The 24,464-nt window shown below is 47.1% G+C and overlaps 1 protein-coding gene across 3 annotated transcripts; it reads right to left on the reverse strand.

Moving 5' to 3' along the window:
- Window positions 1-1,295: 1,295 nt before the first annotated feature.
- Window positions 1,296-24,375, reverse strand: IQCD (IQ motif containing D). Of its 3 annotated transcripts, none has more exons than XM_061384949.1 (5): window positions 24,063-24,375; window positions 10,012-10,826; window positions 6,966-7,199; window positions 3,295-3,366; window positions 1,296-1,724 (listed from the first exon to the last, which is right to left on the reverse strand). In XM_061384949.1, the coding sequence occupies exons 2-5, from the start codon at window positions 10,738-10,740 to the stop codon at window positions 1,425-1,427; spliced, it is 1,335 nt and encodes a 444-aa protein (XP_061240933.1). In that variant the 5' UTR covers window positions 10,741-10,826; window positions 24,063-24,375; the 3' UTR covers window positions 1,296-1,424. The 3 variants fall into 3 exon arrangements, with proteins under 3 accessions (XP_061240933.1, XP_061240935.1, XP_061240936.1); XM_061384951.1 differs by lacking the exon at window positions 24,063-24,375 and adding an exon at window positions 13,002-13,268; XM_061384952.1 differs by lacking the exon at window positions 24,063-24,375 and adding an exon at window positions 11,141-11,294.
- Window positions 24,376-24,464: the final 89 nt, after the last annotated feature.

The following is a 24,464-nucleotide window of genomic DNA, read 5'->3' on the forward strand; positions in this document are numbered from 1 at the left end:
AAAGCTCTTAAAAAGCAAAATCCACAATTATTGGACTTTGCCAAATTGAGGGGTCCAGTAAGAACACAAAGTTACACATGGCACCTGGAGAGCATTCAAGATGGAGCCCTAACTGGTCAGGGCCCACCTTTTCCCTGCTCTGCACTGTCCTGGGTCAGGCCCCTTAGGAAGAACAGCCAAGCCTTTGCCCTAATGGAGTTGCACCCAGAATCGCAGCGTCCCAGTGGGTAGGGTGGAGGCCAGGCTTTGGGCCTCTCCTTGTCCCCATTTTCCCATGATGCGCCTCCAGGAAGCACAGATATTCCAGACAGGCCAGCTGAGGCCACATCTTGGGTTCTAGACCACTACGCTGGGGGAAAAGGTGCGCAAACACTCCTGGGGAACTGTGGGAGGAGCCAACGGTGACACGGAGCAGGGGCGCATGTACAGATGCCTACGCAAGTCGGTGGGCCATGAAGGAAGCCAGCAAGCTGCGCTCTCAGCACAAACACAGCATTTTACACGTGGATGTTTAAATTTCCTAGAACTCTTAACAGAATTAGAACCCTCCTCAGTTTTACTTGAAACTCTCATTTGCCTTCATCCCCTCCCCCTACGTTTTAACAGACATTGGCCACAAGTACCTCTTTCCTCCAAACTATACTAAAAAAAAGGAAGCGACTTCCCAAGTATGATGAAAAGAGGCAGCTGACACTGAGGCGGTGAGGGCTGGAAGACCTTTAGGAGTGCTGGGGACTGGGGCAACCTGTCTCTGCCATCTACGGGCATCTATAGGGGGTGCTGCTGCCCATCTTTTGAAGACGGAGGCCCAAGCTATCTGGATGCTGAGATTTTTTTTTTTAATCCCAGAAAAGCCATTTCTAAGCAATAGCCTCTGGGTGGTTTTTTTTTTTTTTTTTAATGCCAGAAGTGAATTAAAAAATTCATTGTTCGACCCCCCTGGATACCAATTAAGGCCAATGTGAGGTTGCTGGGCTTTGACCCTGCGCTTTCACAGTTTTAAATGGGGGTGAAGTTGTAAACAAAGTAATTCCCAGAGCAGGGACTGAGGGCAGCCCGAAACCCTCCCTGTCCCTCTAAGAATTCTCTGCTCGCCCCGCCTGTCTGTCCTGGCCAGTGATACGTCTGTTGCAGTCATGGCAACTTCTGGTCTGGGACTGGGGCAGGCAGGAAAGAGGGGTACGCCTGGGGTGTTCCCCACCGCCTCTCCGCCCCACCCCCTACAATGGACAAAGCATCAGCAGCGTGGACACACCACCCAGGGGCCCCAGGGAAAATGAAGTTTATCTGTAGGCTATGCTTGACAATGGTTTTTAATTTTGAAAAAGCGTTGAAGTCATAAACCACGGGGCTCCCCATCCCAGGGGCTTCCCAGGCCGGCTCTCGAGTGAGAGGTTAGAATACGGCGAGCGCGAAGGCAGGACTTACTTCTTGCCTTTTCCTTTGCCCTTGCCCTTCGTCTCTCCTTTGCCCTTGCCCCGCTTCTTCTTCTTGGACTTGAGCATGGAGCGGACCAGGTAGCCCTTCCACAGGGCCTGGATGAGCGTGGCGGCCCGCACCATGCGCACCATCTCCTGCTCGTCCTCTAGCCTCTTCTTGGTCAAGATCTCGCGCTCGGCCTGGATCTGGGAGAACTCTTCCACCAGCACGTCGTGCCGTTTCTTCAGCTCCTCCAGCTGGAGCTGCTCCTCTTTGTGGATGATGTCCAGCTCCTCGTACTCGTCCTGGGGCGAGAGGCAGGGGGCGGGTGGGCCATCGCCAGGCTCAGAGCTCCGTCTCCACCCTCTTGTGGGTGCTGCTGCATGCTCCCCACCTCCCTGCAGGTGCTGCCACCCCCAGCCATGGCTGCCAGTGCTAAGCTTGTCTGCATCCCAGGCCCAGATGGGAAGGGGAGAGGTGATGGCAGTCCATCCCCAGCTTGCGGTGTGAGGCCCAGCTTAAATAATTTCAGGAATGAGGAAAACACCCATTGTGAGCTGGGCCGACTGGGCTTCTAATCTCAGCTTGGCCGCGTCTTGAGGGGCTTCACCTTGTTCCAAGCCTTCCCTTTTTCCTCATCTGAAACGTGGGGACGATTCCAAACCCAGGAGCAGGGGTGGGAACTATTTCCCTGATTAAATGTTGGGCTGGATGCAACGTCCTAAATGGTGGTGCCAGGCACACAGTGGGGACATTTAAAAAAATGCCAGCCGCTGCCATCAATGTGGCCCATGTCACAAAGATACCCAGAGAGGACCTTCCTCGGGTGACGGAACCCCACAGTTCTTCCCTACCTCTAACTAACCACTGCCTCTGCTGCTGTAATTCACACCTATCTCCCTCCCTCCCTCCTTCCCACCAAGCATGTATTAGAAGCAAAGTACTTCCAGAGAAGGCAGAGCTAAGTGGACTCTGTCTTTGCCATCATTAACCCACCACCCTCACTGGGAACAGAGAAATGAGCACAGCCTCCAGTCTCCCCCTTCCTAGAGCACTGGGGATCAGACAGACCCCGAGTTGCCCTACTCTTGACATCATGCCTGACATTGGGCCACTCAGAGGCTGAGGTCCTCTCCAGTGCTCACCAGGCCTTCCTGGCCCCAAAGTTGGGGCTCTGGGCCACTGATGTCAGCACAGAGCTGCGTGAAGGCCTCAGGGCACCCCTGTTTTATAGGCTGCTGTCCCCTGAGCACCTGCTCCAGGCCAGATCCTGTGTTGTCCGAGCCTCACTGAATCCACACCATGGTCCCGGCCTGGGTGTTACTGCTTATGTTGATCACATGCAGAATCCAAGGTCAAGTCCCTTGCTTAAGGTCACACAGCGACATCAGTGCCACTAGAGTAGAACCTCCAGATGACAGTGGGGACTTTCTCCACTGCTGGAGGCTGGCACCCGGCCCATCTCAAGCACTTGGTAGAAAGTTCCTGGGTAACTGAGTGAAGTGATGGAGGTGAACTCGTACTTGAGTCCAGCACGGATGAGTCCTGGCTGGTGGGGCTGCTGGAGGGAGCCGAACAGGAGGGGACAGGGAGCCTGCTATGTTGACCCTAGATGGAGCCCAGATCTTTGGATCTGGTGTCAAGCGCCACTTAGTGGCTGGCAGCTTCCGTTTCCTTCCTTTGCCACTGCTCCCCTCACTGCCCCACACTAGACAAACCCTTGAGCCTAAGGAAGCGACAGGGAAGTCACTCTGGGGAGGCCCAGAACTGGGCATAGACCATGGACCATCGAGGGCTTCTCTTCCCCTGCCCCCTCACCCGATTCCTAGAGGATCTTGGGAAACACACTTGAGACAGAATTAGGCAGACAAATACCTGCTTTTCACTCATCTCCGAATCGTATTTCTGGATCCAGTTCTCAATTTCCGTTTCCACTTTATATTTTTTCTGAAAAAAAAAAAAATTCAATTAGTCATTGTGTGATGGACTGATAGTAACAATGAACGGCACCAAGCCTGCTCTGTGTCAGCAGGTGGTATGTCATGCCTCGCCTACTCGCCTGCTTGAATCCACACCACAAGGTAGGTTCTCCATTTCACAGATGAGGGCACGGAATCAGGAGTACTGACTCACTGGACCCAAGATCACGGAGCTGATGGGTGGTTAGAGCTTGGATTTGAAGCCAGCTGTCTGGCTCCGGAACATTCTAGGCAGATGGAGCAGCCAGTGCAAAGGCCCTGAGCTGGGAACAAGCTCGTGATGTTTAAAGAATAGGCACCTGAGCCTGTGTGGCTGGGATGGCATGGCCGCAGGGGAGCACGGTCCCAGTGAGTTCAGAGTGAGAAGCTGTGCTGCAGAGGGAGGGTCTGCAGTGGGAGGAGTTTGGTTTCTAGTGTAAGGGGGAGGGGACACTCACTGTTGCATGGATTTAGACACAGCAGAGGAATGTGCTCTAATTTTGTCTTTAAAAGATCAGCTCCTGTACGTACAATGGAATGTTCAGTTCAGTTCAGTCACTCAGTTGTGTCCAACTCTTTGCGACCCCATGGACTGCAGCACACCAAGCCTCCATCTCCATCACCAACTCCCAGAGTTTACTCAAACTCATCTCCATTGAGTCTGTGATGCCATCCAACCATCTCATCCTTTGTCATCCCCTTCTCCCACCTTCAAACTTTCCCAGCATCAGAGTCTTTTCCAATGAGTCAGTTCTTCACATCAGGTGCCCAAAGTATTAGAGTTTCAGCTTCAACATCAGTCCTTCCTGAACAATCAGGATTGATCTCCTTTAGGATAGACTGGTTGGATCTCCTTGCAGTCCAAGGGACTCTCAACAGTCTTCTCCAACACCATGGTTCAAAAGCATCAGTTTTTCACCTCAGCTTTCTTTATAGTCCAACTCTCACATCCATTCATGACTACTGGAAAAACCATAGCCTTGACTAGACAGACCTTTGTTGGCAAAGTAATGTCTCTGCTTTTGAATATGCTATCTAGGTTGGTCATAACTTTCCTTCCAAGGAGTAAGCGTCTTTTAATTTCATGGCTGCAGTCACCATCTGCAGTGATTTTGGACCCCAAAAAAATAAAGTCAGTCACTGTTTCCATCATTTCCCCATCTATTTGCCATGAAGTAATGGGACCAGATGCCATGATCTGAGTTTTCTGAATGTTGAGCTTTAAGCCAACTTTTTCACTCTATTCCTTCACTTTCATCAAGAGGCTCTTTAGTTCCTCTTCACTTTCTGCCATAAGGGTGGTGTCATCTGCATATCTGAGGTTATTGATATTTCTCCCAGCAATCTTAATTCCAGCTTGTGCTTCATCCAACCCAGCGTTTCTCATGATGTACTCTGCATATAAGTTAAACAAGCAGGGTGACAATATACAGCCTTGATGTACTTCTTTCCCTATTTGGAACTAGTCTGTTGTTCCATATCCAGTTCTAACTGTTGCTTCCTGACCTGCATACAGGTTTCTCAAGAGGCAGGTCAGGTGGTCTGGTATTCCCATCTCTTGAAGAATTTTCCACAGTTTGTTGTGATCCACACAGTCAAAGGCTTTGGCATAGTCAATAAAGCAGAAATAGATGTTTTTCTGGAACTCTCTTGCTTTTTTCATGATCCAGTGGATGTTGGCAATTTGATCTCTGGTTCCTCTGCCTTTTCTAAAACCAGCTTGAACATCTGGAAGTTCACAGTTCACATACTGTTGAAGCCTGGCTTGGAGAATTTTGAGCATTAATTTACTAGCATGTGAGATGAGTACAATTGTGCAGTAGTTTGAACATTCTTTGGCATTGCCTTTCTTTGGGATTGGAATGAAAACTGACCTTTTCCAGTCCTGTGGCCACTGCTAAGTTTTCCAGATTTGCTGACATATTGAGTGTAGCACTTTCACAGCATCATCTTTCAGGATTTTAAATAGCTCAACTGGAATTCCATCACCTCCACTAGCTTTGTTCCTAGTGATGCTTCCTAAGGCCCACTTGACTTCACATTCCAGGAAGTCTGGCTCTAGGTAAGTTATCACACCATTGCGATCATCTGGGTCATGAAGATCTTTTTTGTACAGTTCTTCTGTGTATTCTTGCCACATCTTAATATCTTCTGCTTCTGTTAGGTCCATACCATTTCTGTCCTTTATCGAGCTCATCTTTGCATGAAATGTTCCCTTGGTATCTCTAATTTTCTTGAAGAGATCTCTAGTCTTTCCCATTCTATTGTTTTCCTCTATTTCTTTGCACTGATCATTGAGGAAGGCTTTCTTTTCTCTCCTTGCTATTCTTTGGAATTCTGCAATATTATTCTGCCACAAAAAGGAGTGAAGTGTTGGCAGATGCTATGTGGGCAGACCTTGAAAAGGAGATGCTAGAAAGACTATATATTTTATGACTCCATTTACATGAAGAGTCCAGAATAGGCAAATCCAAGGAGACAGAAAGAAGATTAGTGGTTTCCAGGGGCTGGGGGAAGGGAAGTGGGTGAGAAACTGCTTAATGAGTACAAGGTTTGTTTAGAGGTGATGAAAGTATTTTGGAACTAGAGAGAGGTTGTGGTTGTACAACGCTGTGAATACTAAGTGCCACTGAATAAAATGGTTATATTTTTTCGTTATGTGAATTTCACCTCAATGTTTAAAAATTGGCTCCTTAGTTCTTACAGGCTTCCCTGGTAGCTCAGATGGTAAAGAATCTGCCTGTAATGTAGGAGATCCAGGTTTGAACCCTGGGTTGGGAAGATCTCCTGGAGAAGGAAATGGATAGTATTCTCCAATATTCTTGCCTGGAGAATCCCATGGACAGAGGAGCCTAGCGGGCTACAGTCCATGGGCTTGCAAAGAGTCTGACATGACTGAATGGTTAAACACACAGCCCTTACAGTGCAAAAGTTCTTAACTTGTGCACCATGCACAGGCTGGCTCCAGGGGGCCTGTGACCCAAGAATTGCCCACCCCGGTGTGCAGGGGCACCTGTGCCTTTTCATGGGGGAGAGGCCCAGGGCTTCCAGCAGATTCTCCAAAGATTTGTGAAATGAAAATGAAGTGAGGACAAGTGATAGCAAGGGTGCCCTTTGTGCAGAAAGGGAGTCCACAGCAAACTGGGGCCTGCGGGGCCTGCGGGGCCTGCGGGGCCTGCAGGGCCTGGGGCCTGGCTGAGATGAGGCAGAAGGCGGATGAAGAAAGGATACTTAATGAGCACCTACTAGGCACCAGCTCTCCACCCCCCCATCTCATCTAGTTCTCATAATAACTCATTGAGGCCTATTCAATCGTGATCGTCTTCAAAATGTGGAAACTAAGGCTTGGAGGGAGCTGAGGGATTTGCCAGAGGTTTCTGTGTGCCTTCATTTCCTTTGCAGGATGGGTGGGTGGGTGTCCTCCTCCTTGCCGGGCCCAGAGGAGCTTGGGAGCTTGCTCAAGGTCACAGAGCTGGCATGTAGTGGGACCCCATGTCTCTGCCCCCAGTGCCCCCCTGCTCCTCTGCCCACCCCCACCCCCCGCCCTGGTGGCCCCACTGCCCGCGCTGTCCCGCCTCCCCAGGGCACCTTCCTCAGCGCCTGCTCTGTGTCCCGGTTCTCCATGACCAGGTTGTGGAACTGCGACTGCAGCACCAGGATCTCCTGCTGGACCGTGGCCACCCTGGCCTGTGAGGCCCGGAAGTCCGCCTTCTGCTGCTTCTCCGCCTCCTGCTTGGTGCGCAGGAGGCTGTTCTCCGAGAACCTGAGCACCTGGTGCAGGTGGTTTTTCAGCTCTTGGATCACAAAGTTCTCCTTCTCCACCTGGACCAGAAAGAGGAGAGACTCTCGAGGATACCGCCCGCCATGGTGGGTCGCCAAGGCAGGAGAGGCTGGCGTGCCTGCAGCTCTCGGAGGTGGGGGGCATTATTATGTCTCCCCATCCTACCCCTGGCCCAGGATGAAGACGGGACCGCCTGCCTAGAGACGGGAAAATAGAGGGGTTGAGTCTGTCTGGGGTTGTGCAGCTTCACTAGAATTTGAGGCCCGGTCTGTCCCATCTGGAGCCCACATCTGTGACCACCACCCTCTGTTTCCTGGAGTGAGCCAAGGGCTCAGCGTGCCTGAGACAGCTCCATGCTCCTGCCTGAGGCGCAATGGGAAGTACCCAGTTGGTAGAGATACCTGGCATGATGCATGAAGGTGTGAGATAAACGCCTAGCGCGGGGAATGCCACCCAGTTCTCCCCTTGAGGGCCTGGCTTGGCTCCTGCCCTCAGTGGGTTCTGAAACAGGAATTAGGGTTGGGTTGGGGGAGTTGGGGCTGTTCCGTAAACAAGCTCCAAAGGCTGATCATAAGCGCTAGAGTTTCCCTCTGAACACACTGGTGCTGTGGCTGGCTCAGGCCAGCAGCTTTGGGCTTGGGGGCGGCTGGCAGGGGGCCCACAGTGGGTCTGAGCTCACTTCCTGGACTCAGGGAGTGGCAGGTGGGCTTAGGGAGGGGGTTTGAGGCAAGCCAATCCTGTGGGCAAGTCTTCAATCTTCAGGTGCTGGGTTTGAAGGCAGGCAGTGCTATGAGGAGTCAGAGCTTCTCGTGTGGACCCCTGAAACCTGCCTAATTGGTGTCACCCCCTCATTTTACACTGAGATCTGATGACCTGATGAAATTTGCCCACCTGGCAGAAATGAAATTTGCCCACCCAGATCTGTCCAACTTGGCAGCCCCAAGTTGTTTTCCACCACCTGAATGAGATCAGCAAAGACACTTGGCAGGGTGGGGTCCTGTCCCTGTCCCTAAGTCACACCCCTCCAACCTCTGAGTGGCCTCCTCTGACTGAACTCCTGGGAGCCTGTCATCTCTCCACTCACCAAATAATTAGCATGTCTGCTTTTCATGCCAGGTCTGCTGGGGACACAGCGGGGGGCTGAGAGAGATGAGGTCTCTGTCCTCCTGTGAGGGACCCAGACCCCAATCAAATCATCACACAAGTAGTCATCAACAAGCCCTAGTGAATGCCGAACAGGACCAAGTCAGGAAACCAGTGCGCCAGGGAGGGAGAATGGCCTTGGTCTCTCATCTATCACAGGGCGATGAAAAGGTGGCAGCTGTCCCCCAGGACCTGCTCTCCCTGGCAAGGCTATAGACCAAAATGTTTTGCTGGGAGCATGGCCCCGGCTACAGACCACTTTCCCAGCATGTCTGCTGTTGCTAAGTCATTTCAGTCGTGTCCGACTCTGTGCGACCCCATAGACGGCTTCCCCATCCCTGGGATTCTCCAGGCAAGAACACTGGAGTGGGTTGCCATTTCCTTCTCCAGTGCATGAAAGTGAAAAGTGAAAGTGAAGTCGCTCAGTCGTGTCCAACTCTTAGCGACCCCATGGCCGCATCTCTAGCACTGGCTAAGAACTGCTTCCAGTTGGTGGCCCAAAAGAGCAGGTCAAAGCCCCCTTCTCTGCTTTCCTCTTTCCTGCTGGCTGGACCAATAACAACACGACTAGGGGAAGCTGGACCATCCTCTTGGGTCCATGGTTTGAAGTCTTGTGTGAAGGATGTCAGAGAAGCCAGCCAGAAGGAACCTGGGCCCCTGACAAGTTTACGAAGCAGAACTTCCGTGCCAGCTCTCTGTTAAACAGAAATCCGTCTCCAGCTTGACTAAGCCCCTATTATTTGGGGTCTCTTTGTTTTAGCAGCTAAACCTACACTTATACATCACCTCCAGGGACTTTGTAAGATGTTGGTGAGAAAATGTATGTAAAAAAATCACACACAGGACTTCCCTGGTGGTCCAGTGGTGAAGAATCAGCCTGCCAAGTCAGGGGACATGTGTTTGATCCCTGGTCTGGGAAGATCCCACATGCTGTGGGGCAGCTGAGCCCGAGCGCCACAGCTTCCCAGCCTAGGCTCTGGAGTTTGTTCTTCACAAGAGAAGCCACCACAATGAGAAGCTGGCTCACCGCAAATAGAGGAGAGCCCTGGCTCACTGCAATCAGAGAAAGCCCACAGGCAGCAACAAACAAGCTCAGGCCACCAAAAATAAATGAACAAAAATAATTTTTAAAATAAAATAACACAGTAGGTGTCCCCAGATGGTTATTAGGTTGGGATCATGTTATCTTTTCCCCTCTTAAAAATTCTTCTAGAACTTCCACCCCTCTCACCTGCCCTCAGGACAAAGATCACATTCCTTGAATAGGCCTCAAAGGTGATCTCTCAGCAAAGTCTTAAATGTTTATTATCCAGCCCTGGACTGGAAAGTCCCTCTCTATTTCACCCACCTGGTTTACACCGTCTCATTCTTCAAGTCATGGATTCCATGTCTCTGAGTTCCAAGTTCAGGCTTCCTATAACACTCTCTTATAGCACTTTGTACTTAACCCTTTCTTGTACTTCTCAAGACGTAATTAAATCAGATCTTTAAGACCTGCCTTCTCTCTCATGAACTCCATGAGGCTGAGACTATGTGGACTCATCATTTGTAAGACCTGGCACCTGGTGAGTGCTCAAAACAATATTTGTGGAGCAAATGAATGAAAACAACTATTTAAACCGTGGAAGGAAGAAACCCCAATTGCCAAAAGACGTGGGGCCTCTCCCTGGGGGCTCTAGCTCTAATCTGACCAGTACCGTGTATTCATACCTCCGCATTCCTGTTCCTCACACAGGCTGCCAGTTCATTTTCCAGGGTGTCTATGATCTCTTGGTGCCTCCGATTCCGTCGGGTGATGTCCTGGATGAACTGGATCTTGTCTCTGGCTTCCATAGGACTGGTGAGTAACTTCTCAAACAGGAAACCTCGGAGTTCTACCAGGCTATCGATAAAACACTGGGCTTCCTTGCTCCTGCCCAGGGTCTGAGCCTGCAGCAGGCTGGCGGCCTGGGGGTTACTGAGCAGGAGTCTCACGACGTTCTTGGTGGATTCTTTGATCTCCTGCATCAGCGGCGGGAGCTGGGATTTCTGCAAGTCCATGGCGAAGAGGCGCTCTCGGAACCACGCTTCGTCCTCGAACTCTTCCGCCTCCTGCAGTTTCCTTTCTTCCTCCTGCAGGTAACTGACTCGGTCCAGGAGGGCCTGGCAGAGGTCCTCGTGCTCCCTCACTGCCTTCGCGATGTCCGGCCCCAGCATCCCCTCCGAAGTCTTGGACTCTGACGCCGCGTGGGACAGCAGGCTCACCAGCTCCACCTTGTGGATAGTCTCGTCCAGGACGGACATGATCCTCTTGGTCTCGATGGTCGTGAGTTTGCTCCTGGCGGGGGTTAGGGCTTTTGGCGGGATGGTGGACTTTTTGGTTGTCTGGGCTATCAGCCTTATTTTGTTGATGTCAGGACCTTGATAGAGGGGGGCCACGGTTAGGACGTCCAGAGCCATTTTATGAGCTTCTCCTCTGCACACTCTGAGAGATTGAGACTTGGGTAGGCTCCCTGGGCCTCCTGCTTTGATTATGTCTGGCCACCCTGAAAAAGGAAGGAGAAGGCAGTCATCAGGGTCACGCTGACATCGGGACGGCTGGCATGGCCACAGCAGCTGTAAACTATTGATGTGGAGAGTTCACCTTAGACGTTCTGCATCTTTGACCCAGAACCTCTCACGGAAAACAGCTTTTAACTCCGTGACAGTGTCAGGGCCCCAAGGGTAAGGGGACCAAATAAGGAGGTGGGTCTCAGGCATGTGTGTCAGGCAGGGGCCAACCAGGAATGCAGACATCATTCTAAGTATTTAAACACACCCTGGGCTTCCCAGGTGGCTCAGTGGTGAAGAATTCGCCTACCAAAGCAGGAGACGTGGGTCAGATCCCTGGGTCAGGAAGATCCCCTGGAGAAGGGCATGGCAGCCTATTCCAGTATTCTTGCCTGGAGAACCCCACAGACAGAAGAGCCTGGCGGGCTACAGTCCGTGGGGTTGGAAAGAGTCGGACATGACTGTGCATGCACACCAGTGACATGGGTGATGGAAGAGCTGAGTGGCCAACCAGGGGAAGGGGAAGCCACCCAGCGATTGTCAGTGGCCGGAAGCCACACAGGAGGAGGAGGGGGGGCGGGTCTGGGGATCAGGGTTCCCTGGGGGAAGCTGGAGCCACAGCCATTTCCTGTCCAGGAGTCACTGTAGCCCCAGTGGAGCTGTAGCCTCTGCTGGAAATGCAGCCCAAAGCAGAGAGGAGGGGTGGAAATCTGGTTCCTCCCTTCGTCCAGCCTTCCAATCTAACACCAGCACCTCCCCTTGACAGAATTCAGGGGGAAACCAGCTGACAAGGAGCCTGGGCAATGCAGCCAGCAGGGGTGGACAGCCAGAGACAGAGCAGAAGAGAGACAAGCAAATAATAGTGCTGAGAGCAAACAGCACCAGGACAAGCACAGTGTATCTGCATTGGCTTTTAAAAATGTACTTTAAAAATCAGGGTGGGGATGACCAAAGACTTCAAAGCACTACTTAGAAAACTGTTTTGCTACAGAAACAGACTCATAGACATAGAAAACAAACTTCCATTTATCAAGGGGGAAGGAGATGGGGATAAATTAGGAGTATGGGATTTACAGATCCACACTACTGTATATAAAATAGATAAACAACAAAGATTTACTGTACAGCACAGGGAACTATATTCAATATCTTGTAATAACATAATGGAAAAAAATCTTAAAAGTTGTACATATATGTATATATATAAAGCTGAACCACTGTCCTGTATGCCTGAAAACTGACAAATATTGTAAGTCAAGTATACTTCAATCTTTAAAACTATATATTTAAAAAAAAATACTGTTTTAGGACTTCCCTGGGGGTCCAGTGGTTAAAAATCTGCATTCCAATGCAGGGGACTCAGGTTTAATCCCTGGTCGGGGAATTAAGATCCCACATGCCAAGGGGGCAACTCAGCCCATGTCACAGCTAGAGAGAAGCCAGAGTGTCGTGATGAAGATCCTGTGTGTCACAACCGAGACCTGATACAGCCAAATAAATAAATACTTTAAAAAAAAAAAAGAAAAACTGTTTTGCTAGATGCAACAGTGTATACTGAAGTGGCTCCCGAATCACAAGAAGGACATTAGTAGGAAAACCGGATAGCCAAATAAAGTTGATAGTTTAGTTCCTAGCATTGTATCAATTTTAATTTCTTAGTTTTGACAAACCATGGTTATGTAAGTTATTAACATCTGGGGGAGCTGAACGAAGGTGACAGGGGAATTCTCTGTACTATCTTTGCTACTTTTCTGTAAATCTATAATTACTACAAAATTAAAAGTTTAAAAGACTTTCAGGGGAAAAAAAAATACCTATGGTGGCAGTCAGAAATCAGTCATCAGTGTTGGCCTATATGGCCGGGTGGCTAGAAGTATTAAGCTTTGCAGCAACCCCGTGTGAGTTTCAGATCCTCGCTGCGGGACCCTGGGCTGGCTATTTAATCCCACTAAGCCTGGGCTTCCTCAGTCATTAGACAGGGATCATCACAAGGGAAGTTTCTGGCACAGATCCTGGCATTGTGAGTGCTCGATAAATAACAAGTATTATTATCTGGGGGAAAACGAAATCCAAAGTTTAGGACTTCAGTGGTTTCCCAGTCTGCATCTCCCACCACCCCGCCCCTCCCTGGAGATCCAGATGGCCGGGATCGGCTGGACCTCCCAACATACCGTGTCGAAGATGGACCCCACCACGTCTCCACTCCTTGCCTTGTCCATCCAGTACCCCTTGTCTGGATGGTCAACAATTCTGCCACCTGAATTGTTCAAGCCAGACACCTGAATGCCACCCGAACTCTGCCTCCTCTCCCATATCCAACATACCACCCAGTTATCTGTGTTCACCCCTGAGAGCTCCCAGTCTGTTTCCTTCTCAGCAGCCTCTCTGCCACTGAGCAGGGCCCTTGATGGTGCTCGCTTGATGATTAAAGAGTTCTTTAACTGGTCTGCTTACATCTGCTGCTGTTCCCAGCAAGATAGTCCGAGCAGTCACCCATTTGGGTATTTATTGAGGCCCCAGGGATATTTAAAAAAAGATGCAAGGTATTTCTTGTCCTCCCAGAATTTATAACCTAGTTTGGGATATGGAACAGGCACACATGAAAGTTCAGCAACTATGGAAGGAGGGAATGAAGTTGTGTTGTTAGTTGCTTAGCACCTGATCTGGCTGCCTTTCTTCCTATTTGGCCGTTTAGGTGTTTCTTGTTTCTTGGATTCCCTCCACTTCTTTCTGTTTACTCTTTGCTTTGCTGAAAAGGAGGTATCTAGACCTTCAATCCTCTCTCTCTCACTGGTTTTTTTTTTTTTTTTTTTTGGCTGCATTCCATGCAGCATGTGGGATCCGACCTGGTTTTGAACCCATGTCCCCTGCACTGGACCGAGAGGGAGGTGCTCTATCTTGCATCTCTTTGATTCCCACCTGCTTCCTGCGCCTTAATAAATCTTGTGAGTTGCTTCAGGCTTCTCCTGAAAATAACATTTTAGGGATGGCCGTGGAGCTTCCTCAGCCTCTCTGGGGATGAAGGAAATCTGCACAGCCACAGGATGGATGTGAACAAAATGTTTCATGAAGGCACGTCTCCCCAGTGTCCCCCAAAGCTCTCATGCATAAATCAGAATGCTCGAAGTTTTTAAGAGTGCAACATTGAATGCAGTGTTGAAGAAAATGTTCCTATTTTCTTTCAGCCAAATTACCTCTTTTGCTTTAAAGGGCAAACTTGTTTTCTTTGATTATGATGACGCCCATCAGTTCCTGACAGCTCATTTGGGTGAACAAGAAAAAGCCAGTGGAACTGGGACTGGGGGAAATGCATCTGACTTCTGATGACAAAAATCACTGGAGAATCTCTTTTCCTTGAATTCTAATGTGATCACTTCATGTCCTTTTTAATGCCACCAACCTTAATATTTAAATCTCTTCCAACGCAAGCCTCTCCTTTTAAGATTCCTGCCCCGAGAGTGAAGCACTGCTATTAATGGAGGGGGGACTTTAATTGGATCATCCCTTTATTTGTCATTAATTCTGTTGCTGAACTTTATAAATGGAAATATATCTTTATCATGCAAATTATACCTTGTTTTCATTCAAATGGGCTTGTTGGATGTTGTATTACATTCCCTCTCGGAACATTTTGGAGTTTAAAAAAAAAAAAGGATTTGAGGTAAATTATGTATGTTTCCCTCTGGGGAGAAAAAGGAGAAGAAAGTCCAGCACGTACAAGTACCCTCAAATCCAGCGCTAGTCCATGGAGAAGTCAGAGGGTGTGAAAAAACAAACTTGAGAGAGAGAGACAGGGTGTTTGTGTGTGTCTGGGTGTGGGTGTGGGTGGGTATGAGGGGCATCTCATTTTAAGGAATGCCATTTAAATACTAACTCACTCTTGGAACTCCTTGGCAGTCCAGTGTTGAGGGGCCTGGGTTTGATAAGTGGTCAGGGAACTAAGATCCCACAAGCTGAGTGCCAAAAAAAAAAAAAAAAAAGCAGGTGAAGGAGACCGACTAAATCATTTTAGGGCAAGCTTTGAATCACCTCTCATTGGTTTTTATATTTTGGAGTCAAGTATTCACACACTTTGGAAATTTTTGTTGCTGCTGCTGTTATTCAGTTGCCAAGTCATGTTCGACTGTTCGAGACCCCACGGGCTGCAGTATGCCAGGCTTCCCTGTCCCTCACCATCTCCCGGAGGTTGCCAAAGTTCATGTCCATTGACTCAGTGAAGCCATCCAACCATCTCATCCTCTGTCGTCCCCTTCTCCTCCTGCCTTCAACCTTACTCAGCATCAGGGTCTTTTCCAATGAGTCAGCTCTTCACATCAGGTGGTCAAAGTATTGGAGCTTCAGCATCAGTCCTTTCAATGAATATTCAGAGTTGATTTCCTTTAGGATTGACTTGTTTGATCTCCATATAGTTCAAGGGACTCTCAAGAGTCTTCTGCAGCACTACAATTCAAAAACATCAATTCCTTGGTGCTCTGCCTTCTTTACTGTCTAGCTCTCATATCCATACATGACTGCTGGAAAAACCATAGCCTTGACTATACAGACTTCTGTTGGCAAAGTGATATCTTTGCTTTTTAACACATTATCTAGATTTGTCAAAGCTTTCCTGCCAAGAAGGAATGGTCTTCTAATTTCATGGCTGGAGTACCATCTGCAGTGATTTTAGAGCCCAAGAAGAGGATATCTGTCACTGCTTCCACCTTCTCCCCTTCTATCTGCCATGAAGTGATGGGACCAGATGCCACGATCTTAGTTTTTTTAATATTGAGTTTTAAGCCGGCTTTTTCACTCTCTTCCTTCACCCGGATCAAGAGGCACTTTAGTTCCTCTTCATTTTCTTTTTTTTTTTAAGTTTTAAAAAATTAATTTATTTTTAATTGAAGGATAATTGCTTTACAGAATTTTGTTGTTTTCTGCCAGATATCAACACTTTCTGCCATTAGAGTGGTATCATCTGCATGTCTGAGGTTATTGATATTTCTCCTGGCAATCTTGATTCTAGCTTGTGATTCATCCAGCCTGGCATTTCGCATGTGCTCTGCGTATAAGTTAAATAAACAGGGTGACAACAGCCTTGTGGTACTCCTTTCTCAATTCTGAACCAGTCAGTTGTTCCATAGAGGGTTCTGACTGTTGCTTCCTGACCCGCATACAGGTTTCTCAAGAGACAGGTATTATGGGCGAATTACAAAGACGCACCATGTAACTGATGATGACACGGGGCCCACAGGTCAGCTTGATGCCACAGTGATGGGTAACAAGAGATACCTTCATGACGGCTGGTTCCAACTCAGTGTCGCCCAAATCCCTCTCACTGGAATGTCAGCCTTATGACTTCTACCAGATCTCTAGACCAGGCTGTGCTATTATCAACTCAGGTATTTTCTTTAAGTACACTTTCATTTTTAAGTACTTCTCATTAAAAAGGAAACTTTATATCTCTGCTGTAACTGGAAAATCTGTTTCAACTCATTAAACAGAAGATAACAATGTCTACCTCCTGATGTTATTTCACTCCAGCTAGATAGTGGGACCCAGGCAAGATGAGTCTGAAACCAGAATGCTATTGTTGTTTAGTCACTCAGCCATGGGAAAGTCCCCCTGTGGCCACTTTTGAAGGATTACTCAGTCCTCTCTTGTCCTTTTTGAGAACCTGTGTTCCCTGGATGGCTTCTGGCTTGCAGAAGATTCCTGGGCTGGAGGTGGAGCCGTGAACATTGGCGGTAGTAACAGACTGAATCTCATCGGTGGAGATGGCTCTGTGACCCCAGGCTCCCGTGTTACCCTGGGCTTTGGAGACAGAGGGCTCTGAATAGCGTCTGAGGTTGGGACGGAATGCACTCCGCGGGGCAGATTTCCAAGCTGCTGGTTAGGTTTATAATGAATAACTCTCTATGGCTACTGGCCATGGCTATAGCCCTGAGCAAATTCACTTAACCTTCTGGGCCCTTATCTCTGAATCTGAACAGGAAAACAGGAGCCCACTGCATGGTGATTAAGTTTGGGGGTTCCCATGTTAGACGAATTTGAAGTTCAGTCCTAGGGGATCACCACTTCCTTGCTCCGTGGCTTTAGTTAAGTCTATTAATGTCTCTGAGCATCTTTGGCTTCCTCACCTGTGACATTCCCTGGTGGTTCAGATGGTAAAGAGTCCACCTGCAATGTAGGCGATCTGGGTTCAACTCCTGGGTTGGGAAGATCCTCTGGAGAAGGAAATGGCAACCCACTCCAGTATTCTTGCCTGGAGAATTCCATGGACAGAGGAGCCTAGCAGGTTTATGGTCCATGGGGTGACAAAGAGTCAAACATGACTGAGCTAGAGTTTCACTTTCACCTGTGACATGGGAACAGTAACAGACACCACGCTTGATAAAACTGTTGTGAGCATGACATGAAGTCAGGACTCAATCATGTTGGGCTTTTAGGTGGACTTCCAAAATAATATGATTTAATATTGACATTTGAATACTTCTTAAAACAGAATGTGTGTTTTTTCTCAAAATAATATATATTTGTTTTTGCATAGGAAGTTTTATAAATAGCTAACATGGATCCATTTTTCTACTCCTTTTTACTATTTCTGTTTTTAATTATGCAGGCTTCTGCATTATTCACGACTTTCTGTAAGTAATGGAGGAAGACAGAGACCGCTTAAACCACTCACCATTTTCCAGGCTCTTCCCCCTTACAAATTAATTCATCACAATTTTTAATTCCTCTTTTGGCAATGTAGCTGTCAAAGTGTTTATTTCTGGTTCTCTGCAACTGTGGATAGTATCACTTGGGTTGTTTCAGACAGGAGGAAGAATTTCTTAGCAGTGAATTTGGATTTTTCTAAAATAGACTTCCCCCACTTAAATATATGTATACATTTAAATCATAATCTTATCAGATGCAAAACACTGGCTTTTCCTGACTGATAGATGTTGCAGAAGAGTCTTTTTAAAACTGTGACCCTTTAGTGAATGGTGGAATCAGTTTGGTTGTTGACACTAGCATTAAAAATAAATGAAATAGAAAATATCAGAGCACACTGCATGTAGTAAGGATCCTTTTGTATTTAAACAGGCTTGTGCTGTGTGCCAGGTTGAGGAGGAAAATGTATTTCTTTGTCTGGCTTGTGGTTAAAAGAAAACAACCTGCATCCAAAAGCTTTTATGTTAAAGGCATTTGATTGGCCATCAGATATAACCTGCTGCTAGGGTCTTCCCAGGTGGCTCAGTGGTAAAGAATCTGCCTGCGAATGCAGGAGACGCCAGAGTTGCAGGTTCAGTTCCTGGGTTGGAAGTATTTCTTGGAAGAAATGGCAACCCACTCCAGTATTCTTGCCTGGAAAGTTCCATAGACAGAGAAGCCTGGTGGGCTACAGTCCAGGGGATCAAAAAAGAGTCAGACGGGACAAATAATGTGTGCCATTATTTGAAAGCTAAGGCCAAAGAGATAATTTCCTCTGATGTTCTGTATTTCAAATGATCTTGATTTTTAATCCCTTTTGCTTTCAGTTCCACTAACTAGGGCTTGAAGGGAAAAGGTAGGGGTGTGTGTGTGTGTGTGTGTAGCACTTGTGTGAAAATACCAGTGTAGAACAGAGTTTTTCAGTCTCCACACTATTGTCATTTGGGGTCAGATAATTGTTGTGGAGGCTGTCCTGTGTGTTGCAGGATGTTTAGCGTCATTCCTGGCCTCTACCCACTTGATGCCAGTAGCATCCTTCTTTCGCCCTTAGCGCCCATCAGTTGGAGATGCAATATCTCCAGACATTGCCCAATGTTCCTGTGGGGTGGGTGCGGGGTGCTCCTCGTTGAGAACCACTGGTTTGGACCACAGTGGCCTGCCTCCCCAAAAAAACTCTTGCCCTCCCATATGCTACGTCCAGTGCTCTGTCCAGATTCAAAGGAAGGCTTGCTCATGCCTTGCCCACTCTGTCTGATGAGCTGATCTTGGTGCCATCTCAAACCACCATCAGTTACAGAATCAAGATCAGATTCACCAGCTGGGTCTTAGGAGCCCTGGGTGCAGCATCCTCCCCTGCCAGGGGCTCTTGGAATAAGTCTGGGCAAGTCCCTTATCTCTTTTGCACGTGGGAACACACACCTGTCACAGCAATCACATGGGAACTGGGTTGAGGAAGGATGGTTTAACAGATGGGAAGGCCCTTTGGAGGGTTAAAAGCTCTCTCTCAAGTGGAGTGATTATGATTATTATTATATGTTGAGGGAGGAACTAGGCTATACATTGGCCTCACTGCCCAGAGCTGTTTTCTCCCAGGGAAAAAGGGAAGTATGTACATGCGGAGAATTTAGCAATTGAGTAGGGAGAAAAGACTCAGTTCTTAATTCTTTTTTTTTTTTTTTTTTTTGTGGCTGCACCGTCTAGCTGGTGGGATCTTAGTTTCCCAACCAGGGATCAAACCTGAGCCCACAGCAGTGAAAGCGCCAAGTCTTAACCACTGGACTGCCAGGGAATTCTGGAAGACTATTTCTAATTCAATCTGTTTACTCGTTACAGGTCTATTCAAATTTTCTCTTTCTTCTTGGGTCAATTTTAACAATTTGTCTTTCTAGTTCTGAGTGTTCCTTGCAAGAACTGATGTTGAAGCTGAAACTCCAATATTTTGGCCACCTGATTAGAAGAGCTGACTCATTTGAAAAGACCCTGATGCTGGGAAAGATTGAAGGTGGGAGGAGAAGGGGACAACAGAGGATGAGATGGTTGGATGGCATCACCAACTCAATGGAGATGAGTTTGGGTAAACTCTGGGAGTTGGTGTTGGACAGGGAGGTCTGGCGTGCTGCAGTCCATGGGGTTGAAAAGAGCCAGACACAATTGAGCAACTGAACTAAACTGAGGAATTCATTCATTTTATCTAAGTTGTCTTATATTTTTGGCATTAAGTTTTTCATCATATTCCTTATAATTCTTTAAGTTTCTGTAGTTCTCATTTTGGCAATTTGTGCCTTTTATTTTCTTGGTCAGTCCAGCTATATCTTCCCGGTATATTAGCCTTCCTATCAATATCAAATGGTCCCTCTTTGTTCTAGTAATATTTCCTTTTTGTCTTAAAGTCAATTTTGTCTGATAGCAGTTTAGCCTTTCCAGCTTTCTTATGGTTACTGTTTGCATGGAGTCCAACTTTTTTTATTTTCTGTGTCTTTTAATCTAAGATGAATTTCTTGTAGGCAGAATATATTTTAGTCTCACTTATGTATGTATTTATTTTGAAACATTTCTTTCTCTTTTTTTTGACTGTGCCGCACAGCATAGTTCCCTGACTGGGGATTGAACCTGCACCTTTGGCAGTGAAAGCACTGAGTCCTAATCACAGGACTGCCAAGGAGTTCCCCAGTCTCATTTTTTAAATTTAGTCTGGCAACCTCTGTTTTGATTGGAGTGTTTTTTTCCATTTAATAATTTACATTAAATTATTCCAGAGATCAAATTGCCAACATCTGTTGGATCATGGAAAAAGCAAGAGAGTTCCAGAAAAACATATATTTCTGCTTTATTGACTATACCAAAGCCTTTGACTGTGTGGATCACAACAGACTCTGGAAAATTCTTAAAGATATGGGAATACCAGACCACCTGACCTGCCTCTTGAGAAATCTGTATGCAGGTCAGGAAGCAACAGTTAGAACTGGACATGGAACAACAGACTGGTTCCAAATAGGAAAAGGAGTACGTCAAGGCTGTATATTGTCACCCTGCTTATTTAACTCATATGCAAAGTACATCATGACAAACGCTGGACTGGAAGAAACACAAGCTGGAATCAAGATTGCTGGGAGAAATATCAATAACCTCAGATATGCAGATGACACCACCCTTATGGCAGAAAGTGAAAAGGAACTAAAAAGCCTCTTGATGAAAGTGAAAGTGGAGAGTGAAAAAGTTGGCTTAAAGCTCAACATTCAGAAAACAAAGATCATGGCATCTGGTCCCATCACTTCATGGCAAATAGATGGGGAAATGATGGAAACAGTGACTGACTTTATTTTTGGGGGGTCCAAAATCACTGCAGATGGTGACTGCAGCCATGAAATTAAAAGACGCTTACTCCTTGGAAGGAAAGTTATGACCAACCTAGATAGCATATTCAAAAGCAGAGACATTACTTTGCCAACAAAGGTTCATCTAGTCAAGGCTATGGTTTTTCCTGTGGTCATGTATGGATGTGAGAGTTGGACTGTGAGGAAGGCTGAGCGCTGAAGCATTGATGCTTTTGAACTGTGGTGTTGGAGAAGACTCTTGAGAGTCCCTTGGACTGCAAGGAAATCCAACCAGTCCATTCTGAAGGAGATCAGCCCTGGGATTTCTTTGGAAGGAATGATGCTAAAGCTGAAACTCCAGTACTTTGGCCACCTCATGCAAAGAGTTGACTCATTGGAAAAGACCCTGATGCTGGGAGGGATTGGGGGCAGGAGGAGAAGGGGATGACACAGGGTGAGATGGCTGGATGGCATCACTGGCTTGATGGACATGAGTCTGAGTGAACTCCGGGAGTTGGTGATGGACAGGGAGGCCTGGAGTGCTGCGATTCACAGGGTCGCAAAGAGTCAGACACGACTGAGCGATTGAACTGAACTGAACTGATTCATATAGTTGGATTTACATCTGCTGTTTTACTATTTTTTATTTATTTCATCTCATGCCTTTTCTTTTTTGTCCCCATGCTATTGACCAAATGCTTTTTATTTTATTTTTTTAATTTTATTTTATTTTTAAAACTTTACAATATTGTATTAGTTTTGCCAAAGACCGAATGCTTTTTATTGTGTTAAATGTTTTTAGTCCATTCTTTTGATTATTCCATTGATTTAAAAAAAAATTTTTTTAGTGGTCGATTTATGTACATCTTAATTTATCATAATCTGTCAGAGAAGGCAATGGCACCCCACTCCAGTACTCTTGCTTGGAAAATCCCATGGATGGAGCAGCCTGGTACTCTGCGGTCCATGGAGTAGCTAAGAGTCGGACACGACTGAGCGACTTCACTTTCACTTTTCACTTTCATGCATTGGAGAAGGAAATGGCAACCCACTTCAGTGTTCTTGCCTGGAGAATCCCAGGGGCGGGGAGCCTGGTGGGCTGCCGTCTATGGGGTCGCACAGAGTCGGACATGACTGAAGTGACTTAGCAGCAGTAGCAGCAGCATTCTGGGATACTAAATATTTTCTATTTGATGAGTCATTGTTATCTTGTCTTCTTTCAATTATTTAAACATGGTTTCCTTTAGTTTTTTGATCATATTTACAATAGCTTGTTTGAAGTCTTTGTCTGCTGAAACCAACATCTGGGGACACATAGAGACTGTTTCTGTTGACTGCTTTTTTTCCCTGAGTATGTTTACACACATCCCACAATTTTTACTGAACACTGGAAATCTTGTAAGAATTTTTTTTTTTTGGTAGCAACACAGTATTTTTGTTCCCAATGATTGCTGTTTTTGTTTTGCTTGGGCGTTTGGTAATTTACTTCCCGGACTAAATCTGTCAAGTCAGTCTCCTTCACGGTGTGCAGCTACTGATACTTCTGCTTAATTTTTTTTTTTGCATATTTTTATTTTAAAACTTGGCTTCCTAGGGGTCACCTGTGTATCCACATAGTTTAATATTCAGCCAAATATCAGTCAGGGGCTGTGCTCAAACTTTGAACAAGTAAGGCTCCTATTCTTGGATGGCAAGTATCCTGTGCATTCAGTACACCTGTCTACACAGGCTCCAACAGCCAAGCATTTCTAAGTCGCTTGGGCCTGAAGCAGGTCTCTGCTGCACATGCGCATAACCTCTAGTCAGTCAAGGTAAGACACAGAGCTCATCAGGTTCCACATGGATGCCCCATTCCCCAGAACTCCAAGTTTTCAGTCCACTGTTGGCGCCAAATAGAACTACAACCTTGGACTGCTACACCCGCTGGCATTCCCCGTTCTCGTCCCACCAAGATTGCTACTTTAGCCAAAAGTCCTCCAAATCAAGTGAGCCCCATCAGACAGCGACAGTGAAGCTCTTGTCTTTCAGGGGGCTACCCGCCCTGGTTGAACTATTATGCCAGATAGAACTGAGTATGGGGAAATCAGAGAAGTCCCAGGTAAGTGCAGAACAAACTCGAAGTTTGGTGGTTTTATGAATAAAAGCTCTCAGGTTGTTGTATGCCTTTGGCTGATTTTCAGAGTGCTAATTTAGCAATAGATGGTTTTGTCTAGCTTTATAGTTGCTTTGAAAAATTATTATTGTGTTAAAATATACATAAGCTCAGAGGTAAAGAATCCACCTTCAGTGCAGAAGACCAGGTTGGAGTCCTGGGTTGGGAAGATTCCCTAGAGGAGGGAAGGCCAATCCACTCAGGTATTCTTGCCTGGAAAATCTTATGGATAGAGGAGCCTGGTGGGCTACCGTCCAAGGGTTTGCAGAGTCAAGACATAACTGAAGAGACTGAGTTCAGTTGAAGCAACTGAGCAAGCATGCAGGCAACATAAAGTTTACCACTGTTACCATTTTAAATCCAGTGGCATTAAATTGTTACATTCATATCTATATGCAACCATCACCACCATCTGCCTTCCAGAACTTTTTCATCATCCCAAATTGAAACTCTGTACCTATTAAGTAATAACTGCCGGCTTCCCACTCCCCCAGCCCCTGATGACCACTGTTCTACTTTGTTTTAGTTAATCCTTGCAACAAACCCTTTCTCTTGAGTATGTAAATGAAATTATATTTTAAGGACAGCGATGGAAGTTAAGGTCTAAAGTTACTATAGCACAAAAGGCCAACATTGGTACAAAGGTACATAATTCAAACACTCACTTTCATTGCACGCTCACTTTGGGATGTATAAGCTGTTGATGGAATGGTAGGGGACTTATAAAACTACTCTCTCACCCCCAAGTCACCTATGTGTGACTTGAAAGTAGTTTAACTTTGGTGTGATTCCACTTGACTAGTATCATCCACGTTTTACGGAGGAGGAAGTAGAACCACGAAGTGGACAAGAGGAGGGGCAGAGTAGAGGCAGAGACACCAAAGAGGATGCTCAGTCGTCTTTGCAGAAGGTCGAGAGGGAGGTCCAGACTGAGGCAGGGGCTGGAGATCAGGGTCCTGAGATGGGGACGGGCTCGCGGTGGGAGGAGGGGGGGACGGGATGCTGATTCCTCAGAGAGTCAAAAGATAGAGGACTAGATCCCATTCAACATCTCCCCATCATCTCCAGCCCTTCCCCACATGATCACTCACCTGCTCGGTGGTCTTTAGGTTTTTCTGTCCTTGGTTACCACAGCTGTTCCTGCGTTGCTAGGTTACCCATCAATCTCAGAAGGCGGGACTCGGTGTCTGATTAACTTTCCTTTTCACCATTCGATTCTTTATTCCCCTCGGTTTGGTCCACCTCCTGAGGACTGACCAATCAGAAACACGGTGTGTCTAACTCTCCACCAATTGGAAGAGCCGGGCGTCCCTCAGGATTAAGCTGAAAGAGTAAGGCGGGGAGAATGGGCGGGAAAGGGGCGGAGCTTCTTTGTCCCGCCTCTCTCCCCCCAAGGAGGCGGGTAAGGAGGCTTGCATTAACTGGGGAAGGACGTAAGGGTTGGCCAGTCAGAGATCATCATGACGTCCGAGGTAGCCAATAGGACGCGGCGA

This window comes from Bos javanicus, chromosome 17 (assembly GCF_032452875.1).
Source record: "Bos javanicus breed banteng chromosome 17, ARS-OSU_banteng_1.0, whole genome shotgun sequence".
In the NCBI taxonomy this organism is placed as follows: domain Eukaryota; kingdom Metazoa; phylum Chordata; class Mammalia; order Artiodactyla; family Bovidae; genus Bos; species Bos javanicus.

Excerpts from the sequence above, each read along its gene's own strand:
- IQCD (XM_061384949.1), bottom strand. The coding sequence starts at position 10,740 with ATGGCTCTGGACGTCCTAACCGTGGCCCCCCTCTATCAAGGTCCTGAC. Across the intron at positions 3,367-6,965 it reads CAGAGCAGGCGCTGAGGAAG|AAAAAATATAAAGTGGAAAC; the intron begins GTGCCCTGGGGA and ends TTTTTTTTTCAG. Across the intron at positions 1,725-3,294 it reads CGGAGATGAGTGAAAAGCAG|GACGAGTACGAGGAGCTGGA; the intron begins GTATTTGTCTGC and ends CTCTCGCCCCAG.